Source organism: Colossoma macropomum, unplaced genomic scaffold, assembly GCF_904425465.1.
Source record: "Colossoma macropomum unplaced genomic scaffold, Colossoma_macropomum, whole genome shotgun sequence".
Taxonomy (NCBI): Eukaryota; Metazoa; Chordata; class Actinopteri; order Characiformes; family Serrasalmidae; genus Colossoma; species Colossoma macropomum.
The window spans coordinates 21,789,206-21,802,385 of record NW_023494793.1 but is presented as its reverse complement, the minus strand read 5'-3'; the positions used below and the strand labels follow the sequence as shown (position 1 = coordinate 21,802,385).

Genomic DNA, 13,180 nt, shown 5'->3' with positions numbered 1-13,180 from the left:
AACATTCAAAAATCTGGAGTAAATGTTTTCAACAATATGAAAACAATTTGGTAACAGATAAATGTATAAAGTGTTTGAAATATGCTAGTCCTGTCTAACTTAACAAGTTTCAAATAATTAGTAGGGAACTAATAGGAAAACTAGTAAAAAAAAATAAATAAATAAAAATAAAACATGTTATTTTAGAAGTTGTGCAGCATCACAAATGAAGTTATAATAAACTTCATATCCAGAGTGCCTCATATTTCAAAAGTGGTAATCAAATCTCAAGATACTTGACAAAAATGACTAAAATGTTTCTAACATTTTTTGTCTAACTTATGATTTATAATGTGTCTAGTTTATAACATTATCTATTATTTGTCAATGTATAAAATAACATCCAGAATATCTCAAAACAATTTTGGAAATAGATAATTAAAGTATATTACTTATCATTTAAAAACGTCTGGTTGTTCCCAAAATACAACTAATAAAAATATGTTGGTGTGATTTACAGTTTGTAGTTTGCAGGAAGAAACTGCAAACCTTGCCACCAAACTCTACTGCCAGTCCTGCACCTCGTCTGGCACTGCGATTAGGGCTAATCTCTCAAAAGATGATGCTCTCTGATAGAGCGCCCCCTCCTCATGCTCCTGCTGCCCCAGGACCTCCTGCTGCACACACACGGTCTGCAACCTACCAGTGCCCCCACCCTCCCCTGCACACAAAACCCAAATGAAAGCGTGCCTTGAGTGAAGGGGAGAGCCTAAATCCCAGACTGATCTAAATCCGGATTTGTAGATTTCATTTTTTGTGCTCCCCCTTCCTTTCCCCACACATGGTCGGGTGTCTCCCCCCAACACCACCTCTGCTCTGTCTCACGTTTTTCTCCCATTATGCCCTTCTGTCCTGGGACAACAATGGCTGATTCCCCCTTACTGTGCTTCTATGATACACAGTATGCTCCATAGAGAATACATAGTAGAGTATGTGCATTCATCAAATTAAATTACACCATTGAGATGATTCAGTGAGATTGAATCTGTTTACCCCAGTGTTTTCATTTGATTACAGACATCTTGGCATCAGACGTCTACTGTAAGCTGATAAAATGAATATTTATTTTGGACACACACAGGGCTGGGGATTAGGTCAGGGCGACCACGAAAGAGGGCATGCAGAGTGCGAAAAACTAGGATCCACATAGAGGAGTAAATGTGTCAATTAGAATGAGACTCATTTTTATTGTATTTTTCCTTAATAAAAGGGAAAAATATCAAGGCACACAAAAAATACCAAAAACATATTGAAACCATAAAACAACAACAAAAAAAACAACCAAACAAACAACTAAACACACATTAAACATTCTACATGTAGTCAACTTGTAAGTATAAAATCTTCTTAAGCTGTCTCTTAGAAGTGGTCAGTGAATCAGAGTCTAATATCATGAGAGAAGACTGTTTAAGTATTACAGTGACTAGAACAGAAGAGAGTAAAGGACTGCAGGAGAATACTGTAAAATACAGTATACTAGAGTGTATTTGAGTACTACAGTCGAGTCCTATCAACTTTCAGACACATCAGAAAAAAAGGTACCATCTTTGATGGGAGCACAAGCTCTTCCTCAGTCATGGGTGGCTTTTTTATTTTTTATTTCTACTAAATAAGAAGCCCTCAGTTCTTTCTCTAAGACTGTGGTCAAACTCACCATTGGCTGTTTTTTGAAGACCGTACTTGTGTTTGACAAATTCCTTTGGCTTCCTGACATAAGTGAAGTGCTTTGTGACCAGTTACCATATCATGGCTGGCTTCACAACCTCATTTGCTCACACCTTGAAACAGTTCACACATTTTGGTCTGACTATTTGATAGTCATTCCACGTTATTTAGTGAGGCAAATCTAGAGACAAATCAATGGAATTTTCAAAAGTACAAAATAACTTGACTGAGTTTTATTTTATTTTTTCCACATTGGAAGGGTTCCTTAGCTACAAAAAGTTCAGGAATGCAGTAGAGTATAATACAGTAGAGAACAGCAGTGAAGAACTTACATAGAAGACAAAAGGTGGCAGCAACAGTGACACCCAGAAGCCAAAGTCTCTCTTGTCCCATGGCAAACACTCACATACCATCACAGATCCCCCCACCTGAAAAACACAAAACAACACACACACAGGTCACTCCAATCGCTATATCAATACAGTCATCTACATGCTTTGCATTAAATTATGGACAATTTTCATCTGTTACAAAGACACACCGAACAATGCAGTCATATTCACATCTTCATTCAAAGTACAGTAAGTACATAGCTCATTCATATTGAAAAGAAGGAAAACTCAGAAATGCTGATGAAATATGAGCTCTTTAAACCACAGGACCAAATATTCACAATTCTGCCAGTCACACATCTGCCAAAATTAGTTTGGCAGCTGGACTGAATGGCATACAAACTGCACACATTCTTTCCTTAAGCCTTCATCATGACATTACCGTAAACTGTCTGAGCTGTGGTTTGGAACGGGCAAGAATGCACTAGTCTTTCACAGAACGGCCACCCTCAGGCTCAGTTTGAGTGCTGCTGTATTGTCATTTTAATGTTGTATTGTCATGACTTTACTCATAAAATTGTGACAAGCTCATTCAGAGCTCAGCATGCAGTGGAAAAGATGTGGGAACAGATCAAACCTAACAAATTAGGGTGAGGGAGCACTGCTAGATCTCCATGTGCATCTGCCTCAGACGTGCTCGAGCAGATTAACCATGTCTAAGCCTATCTGAATGGCCACAGGGCTGATTTCAAATGACTGATGAATGACTTGGGTGAAGGTATCACAGACCTTGGAATATGAATTCCTAATGTCAACTTTAATAAACCCTTCATTAATGTTGGGAAATATGGAAAAATATAAAATTATGATACTTGAAGTCGTTTTTACGATACATGACATCTATGATAAGTTAAAACAGACAGAATCAAAGCAGTGCTACATTTAAAAAAGGCTATGTAAAAGGGCATAATCAATTCTCTGCAGTTTACACAGTTACTACACACTGGTTGATGTTGTTTACAGGCTGTCTATCAGATGTAAATCTGTCTTTTTTCATATTTTCAGCTGTTCAGAGCTCTAGAAGTAATGACAATACCCACAATGTACTAATATTTCCCCACTTCAACCTTAGCTGTATACATGGTTCCAAGCACATCATTGTTACATTGCGCTTCTCTGTCAGGAGAGCTAGAGCCAGTCTAGTCTGAAGATTGGGTGAGAGAGAAAGAGAGAGAGGGAGCTTTACAGGAATCAACTCTCGCTGCTCTGTTTGGTTCACTGCAATGCTGTGGATGAGTTGTGTTCCAAGCTAAATAAAAATGAAAGTGGGTTTGTGGGGGTGGGGGGTAAATTTAATAACATGTTGGCAAACATCCATGCAGTTGAAGTACCTGAGAGCAGCACCCCTTTCCCCTTACCACGCATATACACGTACTCACACACTCTGTTCAAAGCCACTAATACCAGCTTATTACTTTAAGTTAATTATACCGCTGGTAAAACAGGGAGGCTATTTCAAGCAAGCATATGTGTGCATGCAAACCTGTCTTGTGATTAATTCTCACTCTGTTCTAATGCATATATGAAAAACTTACTACTAATAAGAAACTCTCTCATATAACTTTTTAACAATACATCACAGCATCAGTTCCTTTAACATAATGAATGAATTCTCTATGGCAGGCCTTTCGAACATGACAAGAGGTTTCAAAAGTCTCCATCTCTCAACATTCTACAGCTGCCAACATAAAGCAGTGATATGGCCACTCTAGACAGTGGAAAGATTCCTTGGCAGAGTAATACAATTCAGAACAACCACAGGTATGATACAGGCTGCGCAGTCCTTCATATTCCACTGCCACAGTTTCAGAATCTGTATTTATGAGCTGAGCGCTAAAGATATATTGGTCTCTTGGCATCATAACCACCTTTTACACATTCTCTGGGCTGTCTGTCATAGTCTTATCACAATGATATGAATTTTATGAATAAATTACGGCTACTTCTGAAGGTCAAGCAGCTGAACAGCAAGCGAGAATATTTACACGTACAGTATTGTGTGAAAGTCGCACCCTTTCATTTAATTTCCAGTCAAAATGGCACTAAATATGAGTTATTCATTTTTTTCAGCATCAGGAAAAATACATAAAACATATTTAACAAAAAATTACGCAGACGTCTCAACAACTAAATATCCTAAAAATTTTCAGCATTTAGTGTGGACACCCTTGGCCTGTACTCAAGGTTCCATTTTTTGGGAGACTTACTTTCAGGTTTAAAAGAAATCTGCAAGTTTAGTCTTACAATCTAGTTCATCTTCTCACAGTCCCAGTTATCTCAATTACAAAATTAGACTCATCTGTTGGTCAAGCCTTACTCCACATCTCAAATATACAGTTTTGGTGTTCTAGGGCAAATTTCCTTCTTTTTGTACATTTCCTTTTCTCAGTAATGATAATATCCTTTCAGACCCATAGCGCTGAGTGGTCTTCTCATCGTTGAAGGATGAATAGAAACACTCTAGTCTTTTTTCAGACATGAAGTGAAGCATAATTTTCTCCTATCTCTCAAAATTAAAGCTTTAAGTACTGTTGCAGTTGTGGTGGTCTACCAGGTCTTGCCAGTTTTTAGAGGTTCCATTTTCTGTATATATTTTAATAAGTTTTTGAACTCTAGTTTTAGAAACTCCTGTTTTTCACTTATTTTTCTTTGACTCCGTTTACAGCTGGCCATTTTATGCATCTTGAGTAAAAGGATTATATACAGATAAGGCCAAGCCACATAAAAAAAGTGTCCGTCCCATCTAGCAATTGGATTTCAGTCCAACTTACTGGAGACGTATATGATTACCAAGTGTTGATGCATGTGGCTAAAATCTAAAATCAGGATAAAATCCAGATACTAGTCACATAAAGTGACCAAGTGTGAACAGAGTCATAGATATTCTGCCCGTAGTGCTTAGCAAACAATCTGACCCCGTCTACACTTGGTCACTTCATGTGTCTGGATAAGGCCAAGCCACATAAAAATGCAAGTGTAAACACATCCTTTGATGTTCCACTTCCTTATGCAAGTGCAATATCTCATTTCTAATATCAAAAATATTGTTTTAAGGCATTTAAGATGCCATTTTAAATGCCATGTCTCTTTAAAGCTGTAAATTGGAAGGGTGGAAGAGTTAAGTGGCAGTAGGGTGCACAAAAGTAAAGAGTGGACCAATTACTAATATACTAATATAATAATATAGAGAAAGAAAGAAAGAAAGAAAGAAAGAGAGAGAGAGAGAGAGAGAGAGAGAGAGAGAGAGAGAGAGAGAGAGAGAGAGAGAGAGAGATAGAGCAACTAGAAGAACAACTAGAAATGCCATAGTGTTCAAACAAGACAAACTGCTCTTATTTCCTCTATCTCTATTTTTGATGAACACATGCCTGGAGGGGCATGATTTGAATTGTAGTCAGTGGAATTTTGAGTCCACAGACTGTTGTATATTTGGTCTTTCATGCAAGGCGTTACAAAAGCCCACTATTGCACAGTGTTGGCCTGTATTGCATGCAACTGCATCATTCAAGGCAAAATGAGACTTCCCCTGCAACAGTGTGTTTGAGCAAAACCAATGTGACCACCGAGATAAACAGCTTTACCCCTCAGACACCTGAATAAAGCATATTCATTCTACATGCTCTACAAACTTCAAATTAACAAGGACTCTTGTGATCAGAGTTAAGTCAGTGCAAGATTGTGACGTCACCACAAAATATTCACAACCATGTGCAATTATTTGTTGTATTTATCTGATTTAAATAACTGACATAACTAGCATTTTTGTAATGTCTGATGTGCAGTGCCAGATACTGTGCAAATAGATTTGTGGCATCTATTTGCTGAGATTCTTGTACAATAATACTACGGCAAGAACATGAACCATCTGGTTGCGAGGGCGGCAGGTAGTATAAGAAAATACTCCAGATTCAAGCTGTGTTTTATACAAGAGATTCTACCTGGTTCTGGTTCTAAAATCTGATTGGCTGAGCTATAATGATCCAAGTTATTAAAAAGCACTGTGCTCTTCATACAACAGTCTTCTGTAAACAGACCACATGGCAGAAGAATTGTTCAGGCGCATATATATATATATATATGCCAACCTGCCCTTTACATTAAAATTACATTATACACATTAAGAATATAAAAAAGCTTTACATTAAAATTACATTATACACATTAAGAATATAAAAATTATTTATTGAACATGGTTTTATTTTAAAATATTGTATTTTACACCACTTCGTGTCATGCCAACACTCCTTAGCCAGAGTAAAATTACTGTACCATACATCCTCTAGTGGCATGTTACTTTATTTTACATTCCTGACAATACAAAGGGAGCTGATCCAGAAGGAGCCTTCAGACACTCAGTAAATGGAGCAGGGTTAGGCTTTGTGTCACTCTGCGTGGAGCCTGTGAGCAGGCAGGCTGTACAACAAGGCTGCCTTGTGAAGCTTTAGAAAGAGAGAGAGAAAGAAAGCAAAGTCTACATGCTCAGGAAGAGTCAAGGGGAGGGGAAGAGCAGTAGGCCAACATTAGAGCATTACTACCCCTTCACTCAACAGGTGTGTCTTAAAACAATACAATTCTTAGTGCTCAGAGTTTGCTGGACATTTATTTAGCACAGGACTGATAATGTAAATATGGTAAATATATGTTATTTAAAAAGTAAATTTACTCCAAATACTGTTCTTGATAAAATGTGTTTTGTAAGTAACCCTACGCACAGGTGCCAAATACACCTTACAGGCCACTAATGAGATCTGTGGGGTGACCTTTCTTGACAGTTAAGGCATTCCACTGCAACATGAAATCAGTATGCTATATGCTGGGGATGAAATTTCAACGCATGGACAGGTGAATTACACCAGATCAGAATCTTCATCCAGTCACTTAACGCCTACCTTAGTACTAACTTTTCAGTTAAACACAACAGTGGAGGAGATTCTAAAGAAGTAATGATACTAAAGAAGAACTAATGTACATCTTAATTCCATAACAGTTTACTAAACCAGTACAATAAAGATCCAACGGTGAGCCTAATGATATAGGTTTGATTCCCAATTGTGCCATGGGATGTCTATGGCAGAGACATCTGGCAAATGGTCACAATCTCACTGAGAAGGAAAGCAAGAAATTTTTCTGGCTCTCCAGTGGCCATATATGACACCAACCATTTAGAAGACATTTAGACATTAAGTGACCATCTTGGGGGTTTAGGCTAAAGGCTTGCTTAAGTTTTACAAGCACCTTGGGGAGGAACACTCACTGCTAAATGTGAAACAGATGGTGCTAGCAAACTACTAGGTGTGAAAAGGTCCCTTGGTAGTGATCTAAAGGCACTGGTCATGGACGACAGTTGGCTTTGCTTAGCTATGAACTTACCTACCCACCAAATAATCTGTGTATTTGAAGTTTTTACTGAGAAACAACCACGTCAACATGGACAGTTTCGTGCCAGTTTATCCACTCGTTAAGACAAGTAGCATCTGTTAGAGGACTGAGCTTGTCCCTGCAGACAGAGTGTACCAGCCTTTGGCAGATCTTTCTCTGTTGACACATTTCTAGTTTGGGCTGATCCACTCCTGCTGTTCAGGGGCCTTGAAAGGATAATTGAATTAAACATTGATCACATCAGCGCCACATCGAGTAAAAGCCTTGAAAGTCATGGAAAAATATTATCAGTCAAACTTTAGACAGCAGTCACTCTCCTTGCCTAGCTGGTGCTTTTTGCTGGTGTTTTGATCCATCTGACGGATGTCAAAGCTTTCCCTTCTGGCACCTTGTAATCCCTGGCTTAGCTTAACTTTTATAGGTAACTCTTCGAGTTTTGTTGTGTCTACTCTTGGGCAAACAGTTGAGGTTGTGTTCAGAAACACTCTGGGTAAATCTGTGTGCTGGGATGCATGCCATTTTGATCGCATTAGGAGCTACATGGTGGGTTTATCTCATACCATGTGGTATGGCATGAAATGTGTCTGGTGGCTCCATGAAAGTGACTGACTTGGGTGTCTTGCTTGATGGGAAAGGCTCTTAGCATGTTCGGCGCAAGTTAAGAGGTGACAAAATGGGTGTGCAGGGCAGGAATAATCCCTCTCGCATGGTCTGACCTGAAAATGGCAGGTTAAATCGAGGCCATTAGGATTTCCTTGGATCAAAGATCCACTTGTTGATCTTTGCAGTTACCACAGGGGATGACACATACAGAGATGTACAGAAAGGTGACTGAAATTTGTTTTTCATATGCAGACGAACATTTATTCTGGTTTTGAAAAAGCCTTGCAGAAAACTTCAACCAGACTTCACACTTATTTTACACATTCAGCGTCTGAATGCTTGTGGCATGGAGGGCTCAGCGCCCAAATAAAAAAAAAGTGAATACCAGTGTCACACTTGTGAATGCATCTCAAGGATCTTTGTGAGTAAAGTTGAATAACAGATCACTGTGTAGGCAACCTGCTCTATAAGGTGTGCGGTGAGTGCTGCCGGTGACAGAGACAACCTGATAAGCAGCTGTATTACTCTGTCACTAATCCTGGATGATCCTTCGAGAGACCAGGCTGCTAGAGCAGGCCAAGAAAGGGGACACAGGACGAGGGCAAGGACAGTAGGCCAACGTCACACTGTTGATCTTGCTTGGTCGTTTCAATAGCTGTTCAGCAAATGCTAATGCTAATAAGAAATGCAAACCATAATTTTTGAAATTGGGTGAAATGTGTGAAGTTGACCAGATGCCTCTGTATCTGTCATATACTTTATTCTGCAACTCCCTATAGTGACTACATTGTTTTATAACAAGCAGTACTATTCAACACTTTTCAAATTCAAATATAATCTAATTTTAGAAGATGACAATGGCGAACATTGCAGACCCTTACAGGCTCTTGATAGGGTTGTGTAAAAATATCTCCATTCAAAATGTACCAAGTTCGAATATCCTTTTCCTTGTGAAGTCTAAATAAGGTATATTCCCAAGTACTGAAAAAATATAATCTATATAAATGACCACTTTAGTACCAGGCACGCCATTTTCTTTATCCCAATGATGTCCAACAACACATTTATCATCATAAGTTAAACTGCCACAGAAGCTGTTCTGACTGGTCTAAAGTCAATAAATTTCATATATTTTTACTCTGGGCGACCATCTAACAGTACCTGTTTAATTTTGTTTGAGTAAATGAAATCTTCATAAATTTACTCACAATCAAATTTGGATTGTCTACTGTTTTGTTAAAGAACAGCAATCCCATGTAACCAAATACCTGAATTTAATATGACAGGTGATCAAAACTTTTTAGCCATGTGGCTTAATTTTTTTTAACTTTTTTGGAACTTTTCAAGAAAGCTCAGAGACCTTTTGAAGACATAATTTTTAAATTTGGATATTACTGGGTTAAAGGTCTAGGAAATCATCTACTTCACCCTAAAAGTGGTTTTGTCTAAAGAGAGAAAGTGAATAACAGCAGCCTACTGTTTCAATTTAAATTATAACAAGGTGACAACATGTAATGAGCATATACTGTTTAGCATATATATACACTGAGATTACAGACTAAACGTACAACATTGCAAGCATGTGGCTTAACACATTTATTTGGGATATGTCTATGATTTGTCAGGTTGCTGGAGCACTCTTCTGTGCAGGTGTACTAATAAATGGAAAGCGACAACTGCTGACTGCTGTGATTACAATAGAGACTGATACTAATCACAATAAATGCATTGTCACTGTGGGGACAAAACTTTCTCTACTAATCTCCTTTTTACACCCTTAATTTGAATATGTCAACTGTCCTTCACTTTGTGGACATTTCTTGATGAATGGACAAAGAGGAATGGCCCAAAAGTACTTGAAAAAAATCTTATTGGATTACCTTACATCAGAAGTTAGAAATGTATTTTTTCTTCAACTGAAAAGTTACTGTTTTGGAGAAAATAAATTTTGTTCTGACTGAAATTATATAATGGACACCTCTTGTAACTACAGTAGGCAATCCTGTTAGAATGTCCTCCGAGATCATCACATCCCATCGGAGCCTCAGATGTGACCAAGTCTAACCAATGCCCTCAGATGCCAGGGTAGCACCTTAAAGCTTATTTAGTCCTATAATGCACAGGATAAGCTGGTACTCCTCACCTGCTTCAAACAAGCTGAGGGTTGTCTAAAGAACAGATGGCATCAATAAGAGATGTAATGCGAGTAACATGACTTTTTACATTACATTAGTCAATTCCGATTTTGCGCAGATCAGCAGTATAGCAACAACTTAAAGTCCGTACAACATATATGCAAAGTTACGTCACTCAATTCAACTGTCAATGGAGCCACAATAAAAACAGTTAGTTAAAGATGCAATTATCACTGGCCATAACAGAAGCATTATTTCTCACAAGTTGAGAAATGTTGTCGGAAGTGCCAATTCTAAACTTTTATAAGTATAGAAAAGTAGGTACTTTATTATTATTTGAAGTGGATAAAAAGTTAGTCATGCATACAGTGTTGTTTGTAATTAAACTGAATGTAAATGTAATTCATTATGTAACTCATTATGTAATAATGTAAATGTAATAAATATGTAATTATGTATTTACATTTGAATAGTGCAGCACAAGTCAAGTAATAACTCTTGACTGCTAAGAGTTAACTGTGTATGTCACCTACAGAAAAACCTTTATCCTTTAACTTCATTGCTGCAGGTATGAATATTCGCTATGGCGAAGAAATGCCAGCACTGGTCTCGTGCCTCCCTCGTGCATGAACTCTCATGGGATATATCCATGTGTGTGCTCAGTATTACTGAAACAAGGCCTTGGAATGCACAAAATGCTTCCATTAGCAGCCTGTAGTAACAGTAACCTACTATAATCCCTGTTTCTTGCTTTTAACTCCAAACAACTGTAAGCACTTTTGTTTCAAGTCCACACAAATTTTACTGACTGCAAGCATGCATTAATATCCTGAAGAGAAACAGGCCACAACTGAGCAAAACATCCAGCATAGGGTGGCGGTATGACATCATGACAAACAGTTTAACGTGTGTGAGAGAGTAATGTGTGAGTGCAGCAAAAACACAGAGAACAGAGAAAGCAAAATGCTCTGTTTTCCTTTAGGTGCACCCACTGAGACCTTTGATCAGAACAGCGGCATGTATGATTTATGAAAACAGATGGTGCCAACATCAGTAATCTGTGTTTGCACATAAACAGAGAGAAAAGGCCAGGCTATGGAATAAGTCAGCATGGTCCCCAGATGAATAGAGATCTGAGTTCACGCAACACAGACTTTGCCCACAACGGTGGGCCTAGTATTGAGTAAGCAAGTCCACATTTATAAATCCTTCCATGACCACCCAGCAACCCCCTGCAGAAGCAATAACCACTCAGGAATTACTCTATAATTTTAACATGTCTGGGGCAGAAAATGGCAAAAGCTCCTAGGTTGTCATTAAATTGTTTGAATGCACTGATGAATGTCCACATGAAAGATGTTACAATGATGTTAATCTTTAAACACTGAGATTTTAGGAACTACTTGGCTGAGCAACTCCCTCATGAACAGGCCACTGTGTTGCTTATGCGCATCTGCAAGAAGGACAGCTTGATAATTCATTTAAAATGACAGACACTGAGATGTCATTTCACAGCGTGCCATCATGCCTTTCCACACCATCATTCGCATGAGTTTCACTTGCTTTTTAGCATACAGGAATGACAACTACTACAGTCCCAGCAGACCAACAATAAGTCACTCATATGTGGTAAGGTAGACCAACAGATGCATAATGTAGCCCATGTGCATCCACTGGTGAAGAAAAATGTACTATACAAATATCTACAGACTTCTCCAGCTGTCAGTGGGAGGACAGTTTAAATGTTTCTTTAACAATTGATGGGGGGAAACTATGTTTAAAAGATATCTGCCCTAAAAACTGTGGTTGGGTGTAAAAGAAAGCTTGTGAACACTGTCCATCAGTGAAAGAGCTGCTGGCCATTGTTCCCTCAGAGCAGCACTGCGCCTCATGTACAGCTCATAACACCTACACCGTGGGCTGGAAGGACCGAGAAAACACTATTCATTAACAAAATATTCAAACATACTAAACATTTCCCCAGCTTATTAAAAAAACACAACGTGTGGATAACTGGACAGCTATGAATAATGTACGCAGAGAGAGGACTATAACAGATGGGGCTGAAGCTGGCTGCAGTGGAAACGGTTAAAATTCTCTTTTACCTTATTTAGGCACTTGTCTGTGACAGTCAACAAAAAGATGTCACTCCATTGATGATTTTTCCCCTCTTCCTCTTCTAAATCCGGAGTGAAGCAGTCTTCAGGGGATTTCTGAATCCAATTTTATGTAAGTACACTTTAAATTATATATATACACATATATAAAACAGTTCTGCAGAGTTAGTAACGCTCACTTCATAATGTCCGTTAAGCTCAGGTAAAACAACCCGCTGCGCAGTTTGAGCATCCAGAGCGCTGTAAGTTGCTCTGCGGCGGCGGCGGCGGCGGCGGCAGGTGCTCAGCTCGAGTAAACTGCGAGTCTGGATCCATTAACTGTCCTCAGAAGTTTTTCCGTGGCTCGCCTCCTCCGCCAAACGGGGTTAGTCCGGTTACCGCCGAGGCTTCCGACTCCCATTGACCGCGGAGAGAGTCTCCGTTCTCAAACAAACGGGATGCTAACCTGCTAACTGGAGCGACGAAAAGCGCCGTTAGCCTCAACAACAACAGCGGCGCGCGCCCCCCGTTCACGAGCGCCTCAGCAGCACGCTTGAAGTTCGCGCTTTTTTCTCTGTGGACGCGCCGCAGTTCTTCGGGAGACTTAAATAAAGTGGAGAACAACGCTTCCTCTGCTCGGCCAGCTGAGAAACACACACTCGCTCTGTGTCCGCTGAAGTTTCTGAGCGTGTCCGTCTAACGCCTTCACAGCGTCTCAAAGGCCATGTGCACCATGACGGACAAACGTCTGCCTACTTGCTGGTGTTCCTCCTCCCCTCCTCCCTGTCCCCTCCCTCACTCCACAAACGCCTCTCCCTCCTCCGGAGACAAACATCCCCCCTCTTCTCGATCTGTTCGTGCGCTTTTTCCT

The 13,180-nt window shown here is 39.3% G+C and overlaps 1 protein-coding gene across 3 annotated transcripts in view; it reads right to left on the bottom strand.

The window, feature by feature from the left end:
- The window catches only part of igsf9b (immunoglobulin superfamily, member 9b), a 43,830-nt gene extending 31,145 nt beyond the window's left edge, over nucleotides 1-12,685 (bottom strand). For all 3 annotated transcript variants that reach the window (XM_036578812.1, XM_036578815.1, XM_036578813.1), the window contains exons 1-2: nucleotides 12,319-12,685; nucleotides 2,037-2,132 (exon numbers count right to left, since the gene is read on the bottom strand). In XM_036578812.1, coding sequence (XP_036434705.1) covers nucleotides 2,037-2,097 — 61 coding nt within the window. In that variant the 5' untranslated portion in view covers nucleotides 2,098-2,132; nucleotides 12,319-12,685. The remainder of the gene's footprint in view (nucleotides 1-2,036; nucleotides 2,133-12,318) is intronic.
- Nucleotides 12,686-13,180: the final 495 nt, after the last annotated feature.